Raw genomic sequence first — 24,214 nt, 5'->3', positions numbered from 1 at the left:
TTCTCTTTCAGGTAAGGCAGAGAGAAAAACTAAAGGAAGAGACTAATCAACATCTGTCCAGCACTATTGACAAGCTCCTGTATGAATCGGACAAGCGACTTCAGCGTCATCTACAAGAGAGAATGGCTGCTGCGGAAGATAAGGTAGGACATGAGAGACAGCGGCTGAGTGCCCCCATCCTCACAGAGGAGACGCTCACGTTGTGATCCTGAGGAGCAGCGTGGAGCAGAGGCTAACAGCCACTGCAGAAAGTAGAAATGATTCTTTCACGTGGAAAAACTGCAGGCTGTTACCCACTGCCTACGTTAAGTTCCCAGTGTCCTGTCCCTGCCCGACGTATGTGTGCGGGAAGGTGCGTCTCACTGTCTAGAAGAGGAGTATGGTCTGGGGAGGGCCCGAGAGTGAGTATTTTAGGCTTTTCCTAACTGAGACGTAAGGAGTAAGCTAGCTTCATGCTAATCAAAGATGGGCACAGAAACAGCCATAGGCAGTATATAACTAAGGGGAGGGGCCGTGTGCCGATAACCCTTTGTTGAGAGGACCCGGCGGTGGCTGGATGTGGTCGGCAGGCCCTCGTTTGCCACCCCTGTGCTGGAACCTTCAGCCTGGTTCTTGTCTGGGGAGCTAATTTCTACCTCTTTTGTCCAGAACGACCGGTAGGAGTGCGCAGTTCTGTCAGGCATTTAACCAGCTGAAAACAGAGTTTCTCCTGTTCCATCTCCTGCCTTCCCTCTTTTCATCTGGGTTGCAAAGAGTCGAAGCCTGGACTCTCACACCATCATAACGGATACACTTGAGGTGTAACGGGAGGGAAGCAGTATCATAGCATCTCTGTGAGAGAAGCTCTGGTGGGGACAGTTGGATGCGGACCTGATACTACCGGTTCTGGTGACACCTGTGTCCCTGTAGATGAGCCCAGAATCTTCCCTAAGATTGGCACTTGGAGACACCAGTGAGCAATGCTAATTACACGACACACTTGTTTTGGGTAAAACCCATTATGAGGTGCGTTATTATACCCCACGTGAGATTCTACCTTGATCACTGGGGCCAGCCTTTCGGTAGAAAGTTGTATGTGAGATTGGAAGTATATGTACGAAACTTAGGTCAGGTTTCCCAAGTGACTGAGGCATCACAGACCCTAAAAGCTAGTACAAACCAGTGTACCTGCTGCAAGTAAACTTAGGAACTTGTCATACTTACAGTCAGACAGTGATCCGTGAAGAAATTGTACATGGACAAAGTATGAGTAAAGGCTGTTACTGCAGTTTCACAGACAGCATTTCACTCTGTGGTCATGTGACCCGGTTCGTTGGTATGGCCATCCGCTCCATGCCTTGTCTGTGGTGCTGCGTTATGGTAAAGAGAAACATCGGCATGCTCTAGCATGTGGAACGTTTGAAAGAATCAACAGTAAAGGACTGTGTGTACCTTTCTCAGAAGACTCTGTTAGGAGAAGTTGGCAATCTGAAAAAACAGTTATAAGAAACGCAACGTGAGAAGGTATTTCCATCTCTCAATCATTCAGTGATCGGTTGAGACTGGAAAGGAGCAGGGGACCTCTGGGGCTCACACTTCCTCCAAGGCGAGCCACCACTGTGCTTTCGAGCGGCCCCACGCTCGCAAGTCTGAATGGCACGCATGTGGCGGAGTTGGAGCCGAGCAGCCTATGGGGTTCAGATTTCTGAGTCCCTTCGGGGGTTCGCTCGAAAGCTAAAATGTTCGCGTAAACCTTTCGTTGAGTGCAGCGTAGCCCAGCAGGGAGGTAACAGGTGACACGGGTGTCATCCCAAGGGTTCTCGAGGCTGCATTTGAAAAGGTCAAACAGGGACGCCTGGGTGGCACAGTCGCTTAAGCGTCCGACTTCAGCCAGGTCACGATCTCGCAGTCTGGGAGTTCGAGCCCCACGTCGGGCTCTGGGCTGATGGCTCAGAGCCTGGAGCCTGTTTCCGATTCTGTGTCTCCCTCTGTCTCTGCTCCTCCCCCATTCATGCTCTGTCTTTCTCTGTCCCAAAAATAAATTAAAAAAAAAAAAAAAAAACGTTGCAATGGTCAAACAGACGGGTGATGTTTAGTTTTCATGCAGCCTGATGCAAGCAACATGTTATTGTATCATGTAAATAGTGTAGACATGAGGGAGCTACTCTACAATGTTTTTCCACATTCAGTCCTTGCAACCCACGGGGCATCTCACAGTGCCATCCCCTGTGGTTGGGACCAGCCCCATTTTGGGCGCTCAGTTAGCCACGTGCGGCGGTGTCTCCGGCCTGGGACGGCACTGCCTAGGGGCTAGTTGTGTGACCGAAGCTCCTCGTCGGTTTGCTCCCTGGTGCTGCGTGTGCAGACGTGAGGCTGGGCTGCAGAGGGTCCACGATGGAGCACGTGCCTATTGCACAGAAGGGCTATTCCCCCACCGCCCAGAAAGTCCTGCTCCTCTCTACATAATTAGGAAGAAGTCCTAGTGGCTCGGTGTTTCTCCTCTGTAACCTTGCTATGCCTGAGACCTAACTGTTCAGTAGGGTTTAGGACGTTCACTTGGTGATCTGGGTGTTTCCTGGAGGACTCTTGGAGAGAATGGTCTTGGGGTTTGTAACTGCTGAATTTACCCATCGTGGTTATGATGGTCAGCATTTCAGCACACTTGATGCTAGTAGTGTTTTCCATTTGTTCTTGAATTCTAATGAACCTACAGTGTTGTATCAGTTTCAAGTAGACAGCATACGGTTTCAACAATTGCACACGTGACTCTTTGCTCGTCACCATCACTGTGGTCACCGTGTGTCACCATACAGAGTCCTTAGGGTATCACGGACCGTATTCCCTGTACTGTGCTTTTCATCCCCGTGACGGCCTTATTTGATATCTGGATGCTGATGCCTCGTAATCACCATCATCTCTTTTGCCCACCGCCCCTACTCTCCTCTCCTCTGGCCACTACCAGTTTGTGCTCTGTGTTGAACGGACTCCTGATGCAAAGACTAGTTAACCTTGCTTGCAGTGAGTGTCCTTGTCATTTGCTGCTTTGCAGGATCACCTTCTACGGAACTTGGAAGCACTGAGGGCCATATTAAAGCGGGCAAGAGTGAGAGGCTCTTCGCTTCACCACGGGTATGACACTTCCCGGTTCACAGATCTGTTTGAGATGCGGCTGGGGGCGGCTTCCCTCTGTCACCAGTATGACGTGAACCAGCTCATGGTTCCAAAGTAGAACCGTGGGTGTGCTATGGTATGACCCGAACCGGATCAGAGTTACACACAATAACCCTGAGTGTGTTGTAGTCTGACGCGATCCATTTTCCAGGGACCGGCTAACTGATGATGGGGCGGGGCTGGGGGGGACACTGCCCTTCACCGTGCCTAACATGAACCACCTCACAAACACCTATGTTGGCACCTGCTGTGTATCTTCCAGAGGAATCCTTTGGCCGAATGGGCAGAGTGACTGGATGTAGCTCAGGGAGCCGGTAGCTTAGTAGTTGGCAAGAGGGAGAAGTACAACCTCATTCCAGAGGTTAGGTTTGGAATCTCAGGAGACCGGGAGGCATGACAGAGCTCGCAGCCATGGGAGGAGGAGTGGAAGTTAGGGCAAGTTCTGTTCGTGTTTGGGTGGGTTTCTTTGCGGCCTCCCTCCACCGAGTGTGGCAGTGATGGTGTGGGGCTAGGAGGGGTCCAGCGTGCCAGGTTCGGCCCAGCATCCCTGGAAGCTCTGGTCCCTTCCGCAACGCCAGTGGGGTCACCATGGGAGTGCACACGTGGCCATGATTGTGAAGGTCACCTTGACATTGGTGGGGTTAGCGCAGTGCTCGCAGTTTCTTATATGTTTGAAAAGACTGGAGAATGACATGTAATCGCTGTAACTCTGTTGGGACGTTGGTGAGTCGCCTGTGAGGGAGTGGATCAGCCGGCTTGTGAGCTGCGTCCTGCAGACAGTAATTGTCAGCGAGGTATTAAAAGGTTTGCTTGCTTCTTTGTAGGAAATGGGTACCATGTGAGAGTCATTCTGGTGTGACAGTGCCTCGAGTAGCTGACTAGGCCCCCTTAGGTGCAGGAAGGAGGCTCCTGCTCCAAAGGCAGGCCCACTCAGGCCTCACTGGGGTCTGTTCGGCTGCCGACGGGGGCTCTCGGGAGAGTCGAGGGTGTGCTGTGGCTGTCCTTGTTGAGCCTGCTTGTAGGAGAGAGAAGTCAGTGCAGGTAGAGTCACAAGCGGCCCTCCCTGTCCACCGAAGTACTGGTGGCACAGCGAATGTGTGTCCAGAGAGAGAAGCACCCAGGAAGATCCAGGCACAGAGCAGCCTCTTGGTTGGCTGACGGAGATCCTCGCCAGCAAGACACCAGTGTGCTGAGCGTCACCATTCCAGGGCTTGAAGACGGGTATGTGTGAGGAGGCCAAGGGAGCAAACAGTGGATGCGGTGCAGGCCACTCGAGTGCATGTTGGAGTTCTCAAGGGAAGGGGCTGTGCAGGCCCCTGGAGGGTGGCACCGTGGGGCAGTTGCCATAAGAGGGACGTCCACGCCCGTCACCCGCCTGAGGTGAGCTGGCCAAGGAGAAAGATAGAGAGGATCGCAGTGCTCCCGTGGTTGCGGAGGCATTGGCCGCGGTCACAGGTGGCCTTGTGGTCAGAAGTCTCCGGGCAGGAGACCGGCTGAGGAACAGGGTCTGTTTGAAGCCATCTCCCAAAGTGCTCTCTCGTCTGGTGGCAGAAGAGAGGCTGCTGGGAGCTGTGTCGCCGTGAGTGGTCAGAGGCCGTGGGGACGAGACTGGGAAGGCGGCAGGCAGGCTGGAAAGCTGAGCCCTCCTGGCACGACCTCATAGCCACGTCTTCTGTTTGTGTCGTCCTCTAGCAAGATGACATGGTCTGGGTTGCAGAGGAAAAGAAAGGTGTCAGACCCACTTCCACATGCAGGCGGGGCAGATGGGAGAGAGCTCTGGGATAGGACTGGGTGCAGGGTGGTGGGGTCGGGAGCCAGGGAGCCTGAGATAGGGTGTCAGAGTCAGGGGACACACGCGAACCTCAGTGGAGCCATGAACCATGCCAGGTCCCATGCGGGGTGGCGTGTGTGGCTCTCCCCGATTGGCGATGTGTCGTGGCCGCACAGCGGTGAAGCTAGACCACCTGAGCTCAGGTGAGCAGTTGTTCTGGGAATGGGGGGACCAGAGGAGGGGAAGGTGGTTGTGGCCAGCGGGCAGTCCCGACTTGGCTGTCTTAGAAGCAATCAGTACCCTGAAGCAGCACGTGTCAATGACGTTTCTTGAAAGGCTGCAGAGAAGAGCTTGAAGCACCAAAGAGGAGACGCCCTGTCGTGGTGGCTCTGTCTCCAGGCCACAAGGGGTGACGCCAGGGGCCCCCTCTCTAGTTGATGTGAATCAGATGGGCGTGTTCTGTCTCCCGAGACCATAAGGATTGGTGAAATGGAAGGCAGCCTCTCTTCTTTTCCAGAGAGCAAGGAGCCACTGGACTCCCGTGCAGGGTTCAAGTGTGGAGGGTGAGCCCGTGGCTGAGGCCGGGCACGTGCGCTGGCCGGTGCTCCTTCACAGCTGCTGCCCAGAGCTTCGTGCCCAGAGCCTTTGCTGAGGGGAGCAGCTGACAGCCCAATTAAGTGACTCCACCCTAGGGGCTCGGGGCTCCATGGAACTTTTCTGGAGACTTCTGTGGCCAAGGGGGACATTTGTCTGTTAGTCTAACTGCACAGAGGCCAGAGACGCTTTTGCCTTGGAAACACCGGGCGCATTGCCACCTCCTGTGTACGGGAGCTGCGAGGTGTGGTTCCCGAGGATCCTGCTGCGACTGCCCCTGGGGCGCCCGATAGTGGCTGGTGGAGGAAAACCTGGGGTCACCTGGCATCACAGCAAGGGCCTTGGCACACGTGGGCCGATGGCAGGTGAAGGCCAGAGGGACGTATAGGAGTGCTTTCCGGTCAGTTGGGCAGGAGGTGGTGCAGACACGCAGGACGACAGCTTGACTGGGGGCAGGCGCTGCTCCACCTCGGGGACGTCTGGGCCGCGGGGATGCGTTGCACCTGCTGGGCCCGGGAGACCCTGTCTCCACAGGGCCCGGCTAGCGGGCTTGCACTGGAGCCAGGGGCAAAGACGCCTTCCTTGGAGACCTTTTTCTCTGACCTCATTTTCCCAATGGATGGGTTCTGGCCTGGCTGACAAAGTCCACTTTTCTTTAGATAACAACCTTGGTGTGTGTGTGCGTGTTTGTTTGATTGTTTTCCTCCGTATTTCAGGCGGACGCACGTCGGCAGCATCCCAGCTTCCAGGTTCCGTCTGGCGGACAGCCCCACGGATGCCAGCAGCAGCAGCAGCAGCAGCGCGGTGTTGCGGCGCCACCGGAAAGGCCGTGTGGCCCGTCTGCGACATGAGCCTTCCAAGGCAAGGACCTCCATCCTCTGGGGGCTCTCGTGGGACCCACCTGCCTGCTCCAATGTCACCTGCCTTTTCCTCTGTCTGTGAGGCTCTTCTGGAACTAAAGGACTGATAGGCTGCTTTCTCTTTTCCCCTTCCCCCATTCTTCTTTTGCTGCCTTAGAATTTACTTTTGAGAGCTTTTGTTCTTTCTTTGTGTAAAGTAGCAATGTGGATTCAGATAGGACCTAGTGTTAAGCACAGCACAATGCAAAGTAGTAAGGGTTTGAAACGCTAACGAAGGTTAAATGAACATGTGTATTCATCCTTAAACAACAAAGAATTCACCTTTGGAGTTTAAGTACTTTTGTCCTTTGTCTCTTCAGCCGCGTATATTTTTATATATTTGTGTAAGTTTTGAGCACCTGTAGTCATGGAACAAGTTTGGTGCAGATATCGTCCCAGGCTAGGGTGCAGCACGACTGAAAAACCCAGATGAGGGGCGCCGGGTGGCTCAGTCGGTCAAGCGTCCGACTGCTGATTTCTGCTCATGTCACGATCTCTGGGTTTGTGAGATCGAGACCCGGAGCCCCGCAGCCCCGCATGGGGCTCTGCGCTGACCGCGCCTGGAGCCTGCTTGGGATTGTCTCTCTCTCCCTCTCTCTGCTCCTCCCCCACTTGAAATAAAACAAAGAAAACAATAAATAGATAAAAAGTCAGAGGAGAGGCCTGCACCCCTATGTGTGCACAGTGTAGTGAGGGGAGACCAGCAGCGAATGGGAAGTAAAAGGTGATATGTGTGTTAGTTATCTATTTCTGTTTGACAGATGATTGACAAGTCCCTAGATGGGCACCTGTGGATAGCCCCAGAGTGCAAGGGTGGCTCTCTGGGCACTGCCCAGTGTGGCAGTGGAGAGAGAGAGACAGAACTGGCAGAGACCAAGCGGTGAGCTTGGTCTCAGTGAGCCAGGTGCTCAGGGAAAGGGAGCCCGGTGGCCTGGTCGTGCTGGGTGGGGCCAGGCAAGGTGGAGGCCGAGGACCACGGTGGTCTGGTCCAGGAGCCCTTGCGCTAAAGCCCACTCGCCAGAGTTCCAGAGTCTGTGTAGACACAGTAGGGGCAGCTTTCTGGAGGACTTGAACTCTGGTTGGGAGCAGAGACGCAGTGCTAGCTGGAAGGAGACACAGGGTAAAAGTTCTGTGGTTTGTGTTTTGTCATTTTGCTGTTTTGCCCTGGAGCGTCTGTGGTCACTCGTGGCTGGCTCGTGTTGTTTCTCCTGTATCTTCATTTGTCATTAGAGAGTGGGGTTTTGCCCCAATAGGCATAAATTGTCGTTAGCGTATCACTGTATAGTACAGGAGGATACGGGTATGATCCAGATAATAATTTGTAAACGAAGTGTTTCTTCAAAAGAGATAAGGCACTGAGCATAGACGAACGGAAGCTCGATACAGACAGCACGCTTTGCGGTGCCGACACTCGTGTTCAGGACTCCAAATCTCATGGGCTTACTGAGCACAAGTACTGCCTTCTACACTGAAACTCAGGACTCCTACAACGTGAAGCCGGCACCTGCCCCTGAGCCCGTTTTTATCACGTACCTGCCCAGGACACCCTCCTGTAACCAGCACAGTGATTTGTGAGAGGTTGTCAATCAAATTCTAGGTCAGGATTTCACATTCACGTCCAGCAGGGCATTAACAGAGTGGGTTTGTTTGGTGTTATCCAAGGTGTTGCGGGAACTTCGGCATCCCCTAGGGTGATACTGTAAAAGTGTAACTTGGTTTTCAACAAGGAGAACAGTTACAGGAAAGTTTCGAATAGGCACCTGTTAGATGTCTCTGTTCTACAAGATGCCATGTTTTAATAAGTTGTGTATGTTGTAATGGAGTTTTCCATCCCTGAGTGATAATTGGTAGTGTCTCTGGTAAATGTCGAATAACCTATTACATTCAGATGTGTGGTGGAACAAAGTGCTGCTTCCAGGCGTGGTTGTTTCTAAATCTTCTCTCGATTATATCCGTCCTGTTGTTCTCTTTAAAATATGTTTGCCTCGTTTGGTCTTGGAAATTGTAGCTTCCAAGTGTGCAGTAAATCTGATTTCTCTTCCTTTCTTTGCATGCCTCTGTCAGCCTAGTGATGTAAGGAAGCATCGGAGAAAGCGAAAGTGTTTCGTAGTGCAACCTAGCTGTGTTTGTGTGTGGTGTGGGGGAGAGTGCCCATCTCTTCACAGTGAGCACCACAGCTGGGTAAGGACGAGCGGCTGGCGTGTGCGGGGAAGTACAGGAGCCACTGGGAGCTCGAGCGCGGCGTGCGGTTTCCACGGTACCTGCGACGGCCACCAGAGCTCACCGTTGTCTCGCGTTTGTGTCTTGCTCGCTGCGCTGCGTACTTAGTTCCATGAGACATAGAAGTTTCTAGGAAGAGAAATTACTGAAGCAGAGGCATAGAGTTTCGATTTCGAGATCACCACTTTTGACAGCCGTAGCCAGCAGCATTCAGAGAGCTCTTAGGGTTCGCCACCTGGTGTGTGCAGTGGTTTAGGATCCTGTGACCTGGCCCTCACAGACATCCCCGCGAGCCACAGCTTGTGTGGTTAGCCCATTTCCAGATGTGCAACCAGAGCCTGAGAGCCTGGGCATGAGGCTCATCCTGTGCATGAGGACACTTTGCCGGGCAAACACTGGCCACGACACCACTCTGCCACATACCCCACCTTTGCTCGGGCGCCCTTCTCCCATTTACAGTGCCCCTCGCTGGGACAGGCCACCTCCTGTGTCCAGAGGACAATGATGTGGGTGTGCCCATTCTCATGGGGAAGCGCCGTGCCTCGGGACGGAACCCTCGACCAGAGAGTCCGCCTCATAACTGGGATGCCTTGCTCCCTGGACCGGACCCCCATCCCAGACCTTCCCAGCCATGCGCTGACAGGGCCGTGCCTCTGATACAGAGCTGGGCGGCAGCTGGGGGAGCCCCTCCACTGCACAGACGGTGTGTCCGTTCAGTTGAATTCTTGCGTTCAAGTGCCAGTTCGGTCCCTGGTTGTTTTGTGACCGGGGTGTATTCATCACCGTCTTTTTTTCCTGCTTTGGTCGCCTGGTAAGGGAAGACAGTGAAAGGTTCATGGCCCTTGGGGTGTCCACACCCTGCCCCTCGGTGCACGGTCCTCAGAGATCAGGAGCTCACATCGGCGCCGGGGCACAGAGCACGCCCTGCATTCTGCTGGCTCGTGCTGCCTTTTCTTCGGTAGCAAGACTTTCTCAAGGAACAGAGGGTCTTGTGATGAACACCCAGGCAGGACGGCCTGCTCCCGCAGCTCACTGATGGTTACTTGGAGGGCTCTTTGGAGGTTTTGGGGGATGAAGTCTAGGTGTACGGGCAGTGGGCGTCAGGTCCATGCAGACAGGGCCAGCACGGGCGTTGCACTTCCCAGCCTGGCGGGAGCCTCCCGTTTTGGTTGAGACTGAAATGGCCCATAGGCACAAGTCTGGCAGGACCCAGTGCTGGGCGGGGGCCTGTGTGTGGACTGCGCTGTGACACAGGGGAGGGTGTGCTCCCGGAACCCTCCGTCTCTGCTCACCTCATAGCCTGGTCGCTAGTGTGGCTCCCTGTCCTGTTCCCTTTTGGGTTTGTTTTCTCCATATCCTTGCTTCCACCTGGGTATGAAACCTACTTGTGTTGAGCCAGTCTGACCCTGTTTGGTTTTATGTGGATAATTTGTAGCCTGCTAAGGTAGCCTTTTGTTGTCTGATGATTGTCAGGAAATCAGGAGAGGAGGCAGGTGTTTTGGAGCTGTTGGTTAAGCTTGTGTCTTCCCTGAGCTCAGCTCCACTTGGTGCTGACCGCCATGGGTGTCCCGAGCCCCATGCAGCTTCGGAGGCCCTGGTACAAACCCAGTTGGCTGTGCCTGTCTCACCAGTCCTACACGTGTGTCTCGTGAGATCCGGCCCTGCCTCACCACCAGGACCTGTCAAGGGTCGTAACGCTGGCGGGTCCATGGCCCCACGGTCCTTTCCAGGGCCCACAGCCACATAGCCGCAGACCCACAGCCTGTCACACAAGGAAAAATGGAGTCTGAAGGGGTTCATTTGTCGTGACGGCAGCCAAGGGACGCTGTGTCTCCACCGTGTCGAGCAGACTGTCTGTAAGCTTCAGATGAGTCCATCAGTTTGTAACATCAACCGAAATGTCCCCGAGAAGCAGAAGTCAGACCCGAGTGTGGGGTCAGGGGGTTGGGTGCCTTGTCACTTTACACACGTCCCCGTAGATTCCAGCCTTGCATCGCCACCAGAGGTGACAGTGGATTAGGCCACAAGCTCGCTCCACTTCCCCCAAACAAAGAGCTTTGGACAATCGTGCATGGGAGGGCTCCGTGCTCACCAGGGTTTGCCCTGAATGGCGTCAGGAAACAAACACCTTCCTTCTCAGCTGGCCGTGGTGTATGGTGACATGGTTTGGGTCTCCGCCTCTACCTTCTGTGGCCAGGCTCCTGGTGGTGGGAGGTCCTGGGGAGGGTACACCCCTCGGTGCAGATGGGCTGGGGGTCTCAGTGGGCCCACTGCCCGGACGCGAATCCACCCTTTCGCCTGGCGTTAGGCCGATCCTAGGAAGTCGTTTTGGACGCTGCACAAAGCACAGCTCATAGCTTTTCAAATGAGTTGCTGCCTGTGATTTCAGGGCTGTGTGCTCCTCTGTCTGGGTGCACGGTGAACTCATGTCACTCTCCTCTCCACCCCACAGTTGCTGCCTTTGGAGGAAGAGTCACAAGATAGCACGGCAAGGACACGATGTGTACCGTCAGCTCCTTCTTCCCAGAGGTCCCTGAGCTTGGACAGGCTGCAGCAAGGGGCACTGCACAAGGCCAGCCACGAGGACATCAGGGACGCCACAAAGTAAGGGGCACAGGCATCGTAGGAGACATGCCTGTGCGCTGGTTTTCAGCTCTGAGAAACCTTTGATCTCTACATGGGGGAGAAAGGGTCGGAACAGCGATTCCAAAGAGAGGCCAATGAACCGAGTTTACGTGCACGTCATTCTTGGGATACCTGCCTGGGTGCCCTGGGTGTGGCCAGCAGAGCAAAAGGCAGGGGGAAAAGACCAGAGTCTTGTGATGCTGGTGGCTGTAGGGCAGCCTCGTTTGCTCAGATCCTACGCACCAGCCGTCCTGAGACCTCCCTTTTCCTCCCGGGGGATCCTGGGTGACATGCTCCCTAGGGCTCCTCCCCTGGGCCGCACTGTGCCCTGTGGGGCTGTCAGGAGCCATGCTCTCTTCCCCCCACCCCCACCAGGCAGCTCCAGCAGCCTCTCTGTTCCTCGCACCACGTCCTGGGGTGGCTCAGGTGTGCATGTCCTCCGTGCTCCCGGGTCACGGCCAGGGTGGGGTGCCGAGCGTTCTCAACCCAAGGTGCTTGGACTCCAGATATACTTGGGAGGGAGAGAGTGTCAGCTCCCAGGGCGCAGCCCTCCCTAGAAGCTGGGGGATTGTGCTTCTAATCACGTGGGGCGGTGTGTCGTGTGACGAGCACGCGTGGAAGATGCTCTCCTGTGCGTCCCCAGATCCCCAGGCTCTCGGGATGGCCCCTTGAGCAGCCTCAGCAAAACTAGCAATAGCCAGGACTCACTGACCAACGCCCCCAAGAAGAAGGGCATCACAAAATCCATCCGCTGGTTGCTCACCAGAAGACAAAAGGTCCACCCCAGCCACGCTAGCGACGAGCCTGCCTGACCAGGTTGGTGTCCCCTGCGTGTTTCCAGCGTGTGGGTGGTCTTACTGGCCTCATTCCTCTAGATCCGTGGTCTCTCTGCCTGCAGACCCCTCCCCGTGTCGGGAGACCTCACGTGGCTGTGGACACCCCCCACCTCCCATTTCATCACTCTGCTTCCCCACAGCCACTGGATTGGAGCCACTGAATTGAAAACCCTTCCCAAGGTGCCCTGGGACTCAGCAAATTGGGCGGACAAGCTGAAAAACACCAAAAACTTTAAAAAATAAGCATTGTGTTGCTTGTCACCTTGCTGAGCACTTTTCAGCTGTACCTGTTTTTAAAGCAGTAGCTGTTCGTTTGTTCAATAGACTCTATAGCTGCAAAGCAGTATTATGTCCTCCACGGACATAAAAAGGCCTCCAGGGCCTTTTGCTCCTGGAACCATGCTGGGAAAATTCGGTCCCTTAGATGTTGCCGGTGTGTTTTCTTCCACATCCTTATACTTTCTGTAATGAAAACATTAAGATTCGTGAAAGTGCCCTCTGGCTCTCACACCCACTGCTCCCAGAAATGTGTATGTCTTGTAAGTCCAGAGGTCACAAAATTGGCCAAAACATTTCACTGTGTTTCCTACGTTTCTTTTGTCATCTTCGGGAGGTACGGTTTAAGTACTTGGTCATATGAGGACAGCGTTTATTGAGTCGTTTGCCCCAGCATTTGATTCAGTTTCACAGAGTGTGTGTAGGTGACTTTCTCCGGGGCTGAGATGTTCAAATCGCTGACTTGGCTTCTGGGTTACCATAGGTATAACGCAGTGTCTGAGAGTGGATCATACTGTGGTCTCTGTGGACATGCATGGCCAGTCCCAGAAACATACGGTTGACCCTTGAACAGCCAGGGTTTGAAGATCAGGTCCACTTGTGTGCAAGTTATGTGTTTCCATGCAGTAGAGTATTGTAAACGTATTTTCCCCTCTTTATGGTTTTCTTAATCACATTTACCTTGTTTTATGAAGGAATACAGCATATACACGTCACTTATAAAATATGTGTTAACCGACTGTTTCTGGTAAGGCTTCTGGGTACAGTGGGCTATGAGGAGTGAAGTTCTCAGGGAGGTGGCGGTGAGGTAGAGCCCCATAAGGCTCCACGAAAGGTGCCTAGTGTTGACAATGTCCGCCTCAGGAGAATGAGTCTCAGAGTTCTTACAGAGTTCTTACAGAGTTCTTACAGAGAAATGTAATCACGATCTGTAAGTGTTTTAAGCGTGTCCATGTGTTTGAACAACTGTTATTTTACCTAGTGAAAGACCTTGGAAATGAACTGGGTATATGTGTTTCCTGTACTGTGTACTTCATTTTAAATCTCTTCACAGTTGACAGAAGCAGTCTTTCACCAGAAGTAACTAGTGAATCATCTGGTGATTTTTCGATGTCTCCTAAAGGAGATGCAATATTTATTACTTTGCATGAAAGTGAGGTGTCCCGTCACAGTCTCTTCATATGCTGGGGAGTCTTTTGCAGGTGTCTCTGATTTTCAACTGAGTCCACAAAGCGGGCTTTGCGATTAGAACTGAGACGTTTGTGTTGAAGTGACAAGGCGCCCAGGCTCGGGGCCAACAGTGTTGTCTGACGGGAGGAAGGTTTTCCAGAACACCCGGAGTGTGCAGCTGAAGCATAGGCTTGGGGCACAGAGCGGAGATCCTTGTCCTGCATCACAGGGTGTGGATGTGATGGAGAGAGCTTTCGGCAGCCACCGTGGCCATGGGTGTTTACTGTCGGCAGAGGTGCTGGTTTGGAGGAAGGACCCGGTGATTCGCTGGGTCCTATCGATTGGCCTTAAAGAGGAGGCCAACAATCGCGTAGACGGTGGAGTTCACGGCACGTTGATGGCCTTAGACGGGACCTTCGATGTCACCGCCCTGGCGCTTCTGGTGCAGATCCCGACCCAGAACACACAGGTGACACCGGGCCGTCTGCACCCGCCCACTGCTCTCCTGCTGGAGACCCCGCAACCTGTATTGGAGCAAGGCAGCGCGTAGCTTCACCGCACAGCTAGTCCTCTCTCCCCAAACCCGGTCTGTTTTGCGCGGCACGGAGTCCTCGGTGCTGCCTCCTCCTGCCTGAGCTCTGCCTGTCCCTTCCCCTCACAGGCTCGGGAGACTGGCGTGCGTTTAGCTCTTATGTGGAGAGAGAAACACTCTTGCTTCGTGTGCCACGTGGAAGTTTCATGGCTTCTGTTTCTGATTTCCCTGTGGAATTCTGTTTGACTCATGGGCTCAGTGGAGAATCAGGAATCTTTTGATCCTTCTACAGAACACTGTACACCTTTGGGGAATGCCCTCAGTGTCCCCACTGCAAACCCCCCTCCACGGCACCCTTGTCTAATTTCCCGGAGAGCATGGACCCCTCTCCCCAAAGGCCCATTCCTGTGGGCTTCCTGGGGGGCTCAGATGATTCGGCGCTCGACCCTTGCTTTGGGCTCAGGTCATGATCTCCTAGTTGGTGGCGTCGAGCCCCAAGTCGGGCTCCGTGCCGACAACTTGGAGTCTGCTTGGGATTCTCTCTCTCCATCTCTCTCTGCCCCTCCCCTGCTCATGCTGTCTCTCTGCCTCTCAAAGATAAGTAAATCAAGCCCATTAATGGACTCCACATTAACATCTCTGATTGAAAATACACTATTAGGATTCAATGGGTATTGTTTTGAGTTTGAAGTCTTGGTTTCGACGCTATTGCAATATGTTGTCATCCTTTAGATTGACATAACTTTTGGGGTGTTGGCTCGTGACTTCAGCCTCGTACTATCTTGGAATGGGAGTTGAACCACCTTTTGGTCATGGGGACTGACCAAAGGGTTGGTGAAATAAGTTTTCAGCCTAATGATCTCTAAATTTGCGTTAACTGTTAAGTATTATATTTGGGCATGCCTGGCTGGCTGAGTCAGAGGACAGCGTGACTCATAATCTCTGGGTTGTGACTTTGAGCCCTGTGTTGGGGGTAGAGATTTCCTAAAAGTAAAATCAAAAAAAAAAAAAAAACAGGAACGTAGATTATTATGTTTGTAGGAATCATGTACCAGACTACTCTTCCAAATGCGGAGATAATTTTACCTTACAAGTTAAGCTTAGCTCTTAATTTATTAGCAAATGAGCTTCGGGGCGCCTGTGTGGCTCAGTTGGTTAAGTGTCTGACTTTGGCTCAGGTCATGATCACACTGCTTGTGAGTCTGAGGCCAGCATTGGGCTGGCTGCTGTCTGCGTGGAGCCTGCTTTGGGTCCCCTGTCACCCTTTCTATCTGCCCCTATCTCACTCACACACAATCGTTCTCTCTCTCTCTCTCTCCCTCTCTCTCTGAAAATCTAACAAACAGGGGTGCCTGGTAGCTCAATCATTTAAGCATCTGAGTCTTGCTTTCAGCGCAGGTCATGATCTCACACTTCGTGAGTTTGGGCCTCCCGTTGGGCTCAGCGGTGACAATGGGGATTCTGCTTGGGATTCTCTCTCTCCCTAGCCCTCTGCCCTTCCACAACTCATACTGTTTGTGTCTCTTTCAAAATACATAAATGTACCTGCAAAAACGTAAAAAACACCCAAACCAACGAGCTATTGAGAAACCAATATTTTACCAGAGGTGAGGAGTTTGGTTTCTTTCCTTTTGGTATTTGACTTTTGATAGTCTTGAGAAATATTTTTCACATCATAACACATTGACGGCAGCCTGGCGATAGAGCCTGTAAGTTGCCTTTGGGGGCGGCTGGAGGTCTCTCTGCAGTCCAGGGCCCTGTGCTCTGGGGGAAGGTTACAGTCGTTTATTTAAAAAGACACGAAGTGTTGATTTCTCCTTATACAACACCAGGACTGATTTACTCCCACACCACTACTTAAGACTGTCTTCGTTGCCATAAGAACACTCGAGTGTGACGAGAATAGGACACGTGAAAGGGTGCGGTGGGACTGTCTTAGCGTGTAGCACTGTCCGCAGGTTTAAAGACTGTTTTGAAAACAAAAAGGTAGTATCTTGTATAGCAGGAAGGTGATTTCACAAAGACAGTGCGGCAGGTCCAGTCAGCCCAGGACTGTCCTGACTTGTGCCCGGTCAGGGTCCTGGCACAAATATGGCCCTGCCTCCTTTACCGCCTGGGGCAGCCGTCTGGGCAGGGGGCCCCCAATGGCTCTCAGGAATGGGGGTAAACAGCTGTAAACAAACTTGCAGAGTGAGGTCATTTTAAAGGGCTGGTAACCTTACTATATATTTTTGGTTTTCATTTCACAATGTGTCCTGTAATTTCCCAGGATGATGATAGAAGCTTCAGGAGGGCACCTTCTTAGAGATAGCAATGTAGATCAAGACACTGTTGACTTACCTGCTGGGTCAGCAGAGACTCTCCCTGCAGGCTTCTGGGTCACTTCCTCTCTGTCCTCTATGCAGCCAGAGAAGATGCTGCTGGTCTGTATGTGACGTGCTGCTCTGCCCCAGCCTCTTGGCGGAGGTATGGGAGGCTCTTGGGTTGGAATGTGAACACTGATGGAGAATGGCCGACTTAATATGTAACAAGGCGTTCAGATGCTATGGCATGCTCAGGCTCAAATGATCTAAGGTTACTCCTCACTTCTGCTTATCAAAGTTTCACAGTGAAAGAGATTTTTTTAACTTTTCTATCTGATGGAATATTAGCGTATTCTCTCAACTACTACAACTAGGCATCGTGGGTGTCCTCAGAGCGTTGGACCAGCCTCAGAGCGACACTTGCAGAGCTATGTATGTGATGGGCAGCCCTGGCCCCTCTTTCACAAGATGGCAGATGGACACGGCGAAAGTGTTTTCATGGCCTCTACTGCCCCATTGCTATTTGAGAGTGAACTCCCGGGGACTCCCCCGGCTGCTTGCGGGTGGAGAGAACCCCACTCAGAAGTGCCCCGGGAGCCCTCAGTGGTTGCTGCTGTGGTTTGGAATGTGTGTGGCTGTATTTGTGCCCTCATGTGCTATTTCAAGACTAACCGCATGCTGCATTTGCACGCTGCCCCTTGTGTTGCTTGGAGCAGGCATAGTATCTGCACCACAGAGGCTAGATTCAGGCAGTCATGTCTTAATCCTGCCGACACCACCTGTTGGTGAGTAGAGGGCACCGTCCATGCAGGCCACAGTCGGACACCCCGTGTCCTGTCTGCGCAATGTCCATGTGAGCCAGGACAGCCGCAGCAGGCTCACTTAGGGACTTCAGAAATACACAGACACGCAGATGCACATAGACAGACTCACACACACATACACAGACACGCACACACACACACACACACACAGACACATGAGCTTCTCTACACCTGCTAAGAGGATTCTGGTGTTTGTGTGCTTACACTTAAGAGGTTGGTGTGTTCTCAGTTTTTCCGGAGAAAACTGTATTTCCACTCTTTTCGTAAAAAAAGAAGTTTGGCTTCAGTGTCTGCTAATGTCTTTTGTGGTAGGGAGGCAGGATTGCTGTCGGAGCAGTAGGAGATTTTCCAGGTCTGAGCTGACCTTCCCGGTCGTTCGGGAGCAAGTGGCACTGGCCTTTGCCTGGTCTGGTGGAGCTCCTAGGTCAGCAGGCCCTGGCTGGCTTGTTTTACGCACACCTTCTTGAATGAACCAGGCCCAAGAGGATTCTAGTCCTCACGTGAGTGACGCTGGTGGCCTCTCAGTTGAGAGATTAGCTTTAAAAGTGGAAGCACATTGCCCTCTGAGGGGCTGAGTTTGAACTTGGAGATTTCGGGTGTGGGCCCCGGAGCCCAGCCCTCTTCTCCCTGATCTGAGGGCCTCGGGGGGTGGGCTTTGTTCTCCTCTCATTCTGTTTTCCTGTCTCAGCCACAGTGTTTGATTGTTGGGAGCTCCTGGCTGGAGGCCAGATGGAGCCTATGACACTTGAACTTAAGGTAGTGAGTTTGAGCCCCATTTTGGAGTGGAGATTACATAAAATCCTGAAAAAAAAAAGAATAGTTGATTGATTCCTTCATCTTGTTTTTTTTTTTTTAATTTGGTAACTTTCAGTCTTAAGCCAGTATGAACTCAATCGAATAATTCTCATTGGTAATGCAAAATGCTTCATATGTTCTCTAGATTCTCAAATCTCTTCAGCCAGGAAGGTCTTTGGGGAGGGGGGGCACGTGCTAGGCCCCACCTGGGGCCCTGGAAGGTGCTTTTCGGGCTGATGTCTTAAGACTGATTCTTTCCTTTATCTTGCAGTTTACCCACACTGCTTCTACCGATGGTCTTGCAGCACGCAGAGCCCAGCAGTGACTACATTTGAAACTTCAACCAGATCTTTCATCTGTTAATCCTTGTTATATGGACGCTGAGATATTTTATTACAGTATTTAATTACTGAAAAATTCGTGAATAGGATCGAGAAACTCATTTAGCATTTAATGTTTCGCACATTTCTGTAAATTTGTCACTCCCTATAGATAGTTCCTTACTTTCATATATATCCGGGCTATAAATATCCTTTGGAATCAATTGATGTTGTTATATCTCAGTTTAGTCTTTCAAGTGTATGTACTCTCATGGTTGTATGTATAAATCCTACGACAAATACAGGGCTTTTATAACCTGTGCACGTATTGTAATCATCATTGTTTAATTGTTTGTTAAGAAACCCTGACAGAGAAAAGGATTTTACCACGTTTGCAAAATCACCGTGACACAGCCTGCATTATCCTTTACGAATGTCCCTTAGCTCTCCAACCATGGTTTTGATATAATCAGACTTAATTTGCAGCAATTGTCATTGTATTTTAATGACTCACCTTAACTACACTTTTTCTAGCAAGAAATGCTTTCTTCTGCAGTGTGAACAGAGTAAAAATATCTGGTGTTAACTATCAGCTAAAGAAACTTGGAGTGGAAAGCTGATGGAAACACTGTGAAAATCTCCCAGGCCGGTATGCTGTTTCTGAGCCTGGTCCCTGGGGGCCTGGGCAGTTTGCCTGGAGTGACCCGCACAACCTGGGAGCTGAGGCCCCAGAAAGCCTGGGTGGGGCAACCTGGCCACCTCTTCCCCGAAACCCTGCCCGCCCCCTTCTCCCCCCCAACCCGAACCTTAGACCCTGGCAGCAGAACTCTCAGAGGACCAATCAGGGTGCACTGGTCTCCCACCTCGGGCCAGGGCGCTGGGTGCTCAGCACAGAGCAAGATGCAAGATCCTGGAAACAATGTAGTGCAACTCTAATAAAGGCCTTATTGTTCTTACGGAAATCAGCTGTTTAGATTTGTTTGTAAACAAGTTTAAGGAGTGGACCTCATTCTCCATTTGTAGATTTTATTTAATTTTTTTATGTTGCTTTATTATTGAAAGATAGAGAGAGAGACAGAGCATGAGCATGGATGCTGCAGAGACAGGAGAAGACAGAGAATCCGAAGCAGACTCCAGGCTCCGAGCTGTCTGTCAGCACGGGGCCCGACGTGGGGCTCGAACTCACGAACTGTGAGATCATGACCTGAACTGAAGTCGGACGCTTAAGTGACTGAGCCACCCAGGCGCCCCATCTCCATGTGTAGATTTTGAGGAGACAGCCATTTCAGGTTATCCAAGTAGCCAACGTAACTTATAATTTTGAGGTGGCATATAAAAAAGCCACCCAGGAATGTGCTCAGATCATGGTGCCTTATTTCTTATGCAGCTGTTACAGAGATAGAAACGACATGTCTCTTTACATTGGACGTTTGACAGTTTCCCTGTGTCTTTCTATTAATCTTTTGTGAACTTCCTGATTGTATGACAGAGTAGGTACCGTCTACTTTGAACTATTTTTATCACGGAATTATTTGCTGGCTTTCAAGGCAGTAGTGGAGCGTTTCCCACTGCCAATAAAGACTAGTGAGAATAAGCTGCCATTGACTTGAGAAGTGGCTGCCGTGGATTTCTCTGGTGCACGGGGCCATGAAGGCACTTGTGCCACGTGGAAGTAGTAGTGTGGAAACCAGCTGATAGAATACCACAGCTGGAAGTGGAAGTTCAGGACAGGGGTGTCCTCCACAGGAGGGCCAAGTGCCCAGACCCTAGGGTGGCGGCCCCGGAATCAGTGCAGCCGGGGGCCCAGGCAATAGGCCAACAGGGCAGGGCGACTCTTCCACGGTCAGGGCCAGCTGAGGCTGCTCTTCCTCCAGGACCCCAGGAGACTGGAGTGTGTGCGTGTGCGCATGTGTGTACAGGCGCGTGCTTTCCACCCAGTCTCCACTCCTCTTCCATCCTGTGTGTGGGCTTTCCTGTCCTGCTGCTGTCCTCTCAAGGTCCCAAGAAGTGCCCAGGGCTGCATCCTTCCCCATCGTCTCAGCCCCTGGCACCCACTAGGCTGCTTCTCCCGAAGCTCAGACCCAGTGCTGAGTCTTACACCAGCCGGTGTGGCAGGCGGGAGGGTCTGCCCGCACCGGGGGCTGGCAGCCACCACCAGGCCAACTCATGAGGCTCTGGCACAAGATCCCTGTCGCTCAGGCGACTCTGGGACGGTTCCTTCCCTCCCCGCCACGGTGAGCACATGGCCATCGGGTTGGCGGATGGACACTGTGACCCGTGGTCCGTGTGTGGTGGGCACAGCTGACGATCACTGGGTTTCATCTTCCTGGACTGTCTCTCCTGCCAGGACTGATCGGCTACTCCTCTGAATGCTGCGTTCCCTTTTTGTGGAGTAATCCTTCCCATCTTTCTTCCGTTAGGGCGTAGTTAGCTTGTTGTCTTCCTGTTCAGAATCTGTGCTGGCTGATTTCTTTTTTTTTTTTTTTCTGCACTTCCTAGTCCTTAGTGTTAAATGTGAGATTTGGAACAACAGAGTGCTTCCTTGCTTTTTACATGTAACAATCTGCTCTTCCCCACCAAAGCTGGGCAAGCCTTAGGCATCTGAAAGTCTCTGGAAACAGATCAATTCACCACAGGTACATTAAGTTGCAGATGTTTTATTAAAACTTGATTTGGTGGTTCCACTTGTGCCTAAAAAACAAATGTCAGTTGAGAAACAGACCCAGCGCCGAGCAGATGTCGAGAGCTTTCGCCTCTCTGAGAACACTCCTTAGCCATACTTGGTTGTGCTCACTCCACACTGAACGTCCGAGGCTTGCAGGCCTTTCCACAGTCCCACCAGGTCCCACCGAAGACCCTTGACTCCCCCGTTGCTAGAGACTCCTACCGGAGGTCACTAAACCCTCATCACTGCTGCCCTTCAGGTCCTGTCTCCAGTGTCCCATCGTGTGATCTGAAGGTAATCGTGGCTTCACGTGTTCTTCCTCGCCTATTGCTAGCTGAGCGCTCAGCCCCCCCCAGAAGGGTGCTCCGTGGTCCGGGGAGTGATCTGTCCCCATGTCCTCTGCAGAGGGGCAGCAGGCACATGCGCAAGTGGGGTTGTTTCCTCCTTCTTGCCGATATGGCTTCACTTGATGGTGTTTCTCAAGATCTCCGAACTCTGCTCTCTCTTACCTTCCTGTCGCTTGACTCCTCAGTGGGAACAAGTGGCCCGGGTTCTGCTGTTTCTTGTCCTTGTCTTCCTGTTGCACCTTTTGCAGTCCTGCCTCGAGGCCAGCGCTGTGTCTTCAGCCACCGTTGCTTGGGCAGAAACTGGTGGGGGGCGGGGAGGCTGCGGCCTGCCAGCCTCGCTGCTTGCTGCCCACTGTCCTGTCCTCCCTCAGTGTATCTTACCTGCCGCCTCTCGTAAGAACATCCGTCCTTGCACCTCCCCTCCCGAGGACCGCAGGGTGGTGTCAAGGTCCTCCACTTAGCTGCACCTACAAAGATCCCTTTCCCAAATAAAGTCACATGCACAGGTTCCAGAGATTTGGACATAGATGTGCCTGCAGGGGGCCCACTGCTCACCCCACCTCCTCAGTCCACCTGTTTCTGGAGAAGGCCTGCCTTGCCTGGTCCTGTCCCAGAGCCATCAGGGTGGGGAGGGCGAGCCCCACCCTCCCAAGGGAAGAGGACTCTCGGGTCACAGGAAGGGCCCTGGACTGTCCAGGAAGACAGCAGAAGACAGTGGACAATGGTCAAGAGGACCTCTGGCATGCATCGGGATTACTTCCAGTTGATCTTGTCACTCGAGTGTGCCGAGCCTCTCCTGGCCACGAATGTGTGTGTGTGGGGGGGGGGCTCTGCGTTGGTAGAAGACACTTTCAGGGACTACTGAGACAGAAAGCACTCTGGACAGGTACTAGGATGTGCGGGGGAGACAGTGATGCAAGAGAAAACCATCCTGCCCACACGTGAGAGGAAGCAGCATCACGACCCCCTCCTGCACACGCACACCTGCTTTTCCATGAGCTCTTCCAAGAACAATACTATCATCAGTAACGACAACGGGCATGGTGGGGGGGCATCTGCGCACACGGCCCTAGGAGACAGGAATCCCCGTCGCCCCGTTTTACAGGCAGTTAGTGCAGAACCGCAGCTGACATGTAGTAAAGCCTGAATGCAGACAGAGGGTTAACTCCAAAACCCAACTGCTGTGATGTAAAACAGGGTATACACGGCCCTCAGTCAAGACTGAGAGACTGAGGCCCAGAGGCGCCAGGACACCGGGCTTTGGCCCTGGAAACGGGCACATGTGCCGTACTCTGCCATGTCTGCCCTGAACACCACCGGGTCACAGTGATACCCATGCAGGGAGGCTGGCTAGAAATGGTCCCCACGGGCACAGTCTTAGGCAGTGGAAGGCTGTCTGTCCCTGGTCTATGTGATCTGTAGATACCAATGTGGGGGATTTCTACAAGAAACAGTGTTCCTCTTCTCACTTCTTAACCTGGCAAATCATCTCAGAGTCAGGGACAGGGGCGGGGGGCTTCTAGAAGCTCTGCACCTGGACGGCCACCCCACAGGCCTGAGTCGAGGCGCTATCTCGAGAGGCCCAGTGTATACCCTGGTCTAGAGGGAGGGGCTCCATCACCTGCACTCTGGTTCCCATGACGCCTCACTCACCTGGTCAACGCTGTCCACCTGGACACCAAACTTGCCTCGAATGCCCCTGATGGAGTGGACCTGGGACGAGCGCTTGGAGAGCTTCGACTGATACTCGTGGCCGACAGCTGACTGAAACAGGTCGCAGAGCAAAGGTGTCAGCTGCCGGGCATAGCAGCTGTATCAGACACCCCCGGGCATGGTCCTCGAGGAACAGGCCCCCACCTTTGTCCACACCAGGGCTCCTCCTGGGAACAGGCTCTGTGTGCAAGCTGGTGGAGGAGGGATCCCCGAAGCCACCCAAGACCCTACCAGGTGGGGCTTGTGATCTGAGGGGCATGGGGAAAGGGCCACGGGGCCGGGACCATCCACAGCCGAGTCTGACACCTGGCACCCACAGATGGTGATACAATCACTAGCTCTGTAAAGCGAGGCACTTGCCTACCTTGTGGCGTAGGAATGAGGACCAGGGATTTGCGGCGACAGGCGGAGACAGACTCACGCGCTTGGTGACAACATGCACTCCACCACTCTACACAGAAACTGCAATTGCAACGCCCACTCTATCCACATACAGGGTCTGCCACGCAGGAAAGTCTAGGCTTCCTGCCACTCTGGCCTCAGCGGGGTCAGCCACCCATAGCCTCCGTGCCACTCCGGGCACCACAGCACTTTGCAAACAAAGCTTCTGGAATGCAGCCCCCACCGAGCATTTATATATAAGCCCGGTTCTGAGATCTGCCCACCAAATTCAGTAAATGCCAGATGTGCCACATCCTCCAAAGCTGAAAATATGGACTACCGAGCTCCCAGGCAGCCCCTGGCCCTGCCTGGCCTCCCAGCACCAGGCTCTGTCCCCAGTGTGGTCGGCCCAGACGTGTGACCCAGTGCAGGCATCTGAACCTTCCCTCTTACTGCCTGGGACGCGGTGCATAGACACCCCTCCACCTGGTCTCTCAACGGCCCTACCTGATACCTGGGTCAGGAGGAGCCGGGATGAAGAAGAAATCAGGAGGCCCTTCTCAGCACAGTTCAAGGGGGAGAGCGGCGAGGTTTATTCCAAACTTCGGAGCCCTGTCACTCTCTCCCCTCCCCGGCTCTGCTCTGATGTCCATCCTGCCTGGAGACCTGAGGCACACTGGCCTCCCACAGCCTCCAGGCTTCCACTCAAAAGTGCTGACAAGCTCCCCTGGAGGACAGCCTGCGGAAGGGACTCCCCAGCACAAAACTTAGCAGAAAGAAGTTGTAAGAGAGT

The 24,214-nt window shown here is 52.9% G+C and overlaps 1 protein-coding gene across 1 annotated transcript in view; it reads left to right on the top strand.

Moving 5' to 3' along the window:
* LOC122478548 (liprin-alpha-1-like) overlaps positions 1 to 18,637 on the top strand; it is a 33,005-nt gene extending 14,368 nt beyond the window's left edge. Inside the window, exons 8-13 of the mRNA XM_043572099.1 lie at positions 12 to 143; positions 3,029 to 3,108; positions 6,232 to 6,376; positions 11,087 to 11,238; positions 11,903 to 12,075; positions 18,267 to 18,637. Of these exons, the coding sequence (XP_043428034.1) occupies positions 12 to 143; positions 3,029 to 3,108; positions 6,232 to 6,376; positions 11,087 to 11,238; positions 11,903 to 12,071 (678 nt within the window). The 3' untranslated portion in view covers positions 12,072 to 12,075; positions 18,267 to 18,637. The remainder of the gene's footprint in view (positions 1 to 11; positions 144 to 3,028; positions 3,109 to 6,231; positions 6,377 to 11,086; positions 11,239 to 11,902; positions 12,076 to 18,266) is intronic.
* Positions 18,638 to 24,214: the final 5,577 nt, after the last annotated feature.

Source organism: Prionailurus bengalensis, unplaced genomic scaffold, assembly GCF_016509475.1.
Source record: "Prionailurus bengalensis isolate Pbe53 unplaced genomic scaffold, Fcat_Pben_1.1_paternal_pri Un_scaffold_87, whole genome shotgun sequence".
Lineage (NCBI taxonomy): Eukaryota > Metazoa > Chordata > Mammalia > Carnivora > Felidae > Prionailurus > Prionailurus bengalensis.
This window is presented reverse-complemented; position numbering and strand designations above follow the sequence as displayed.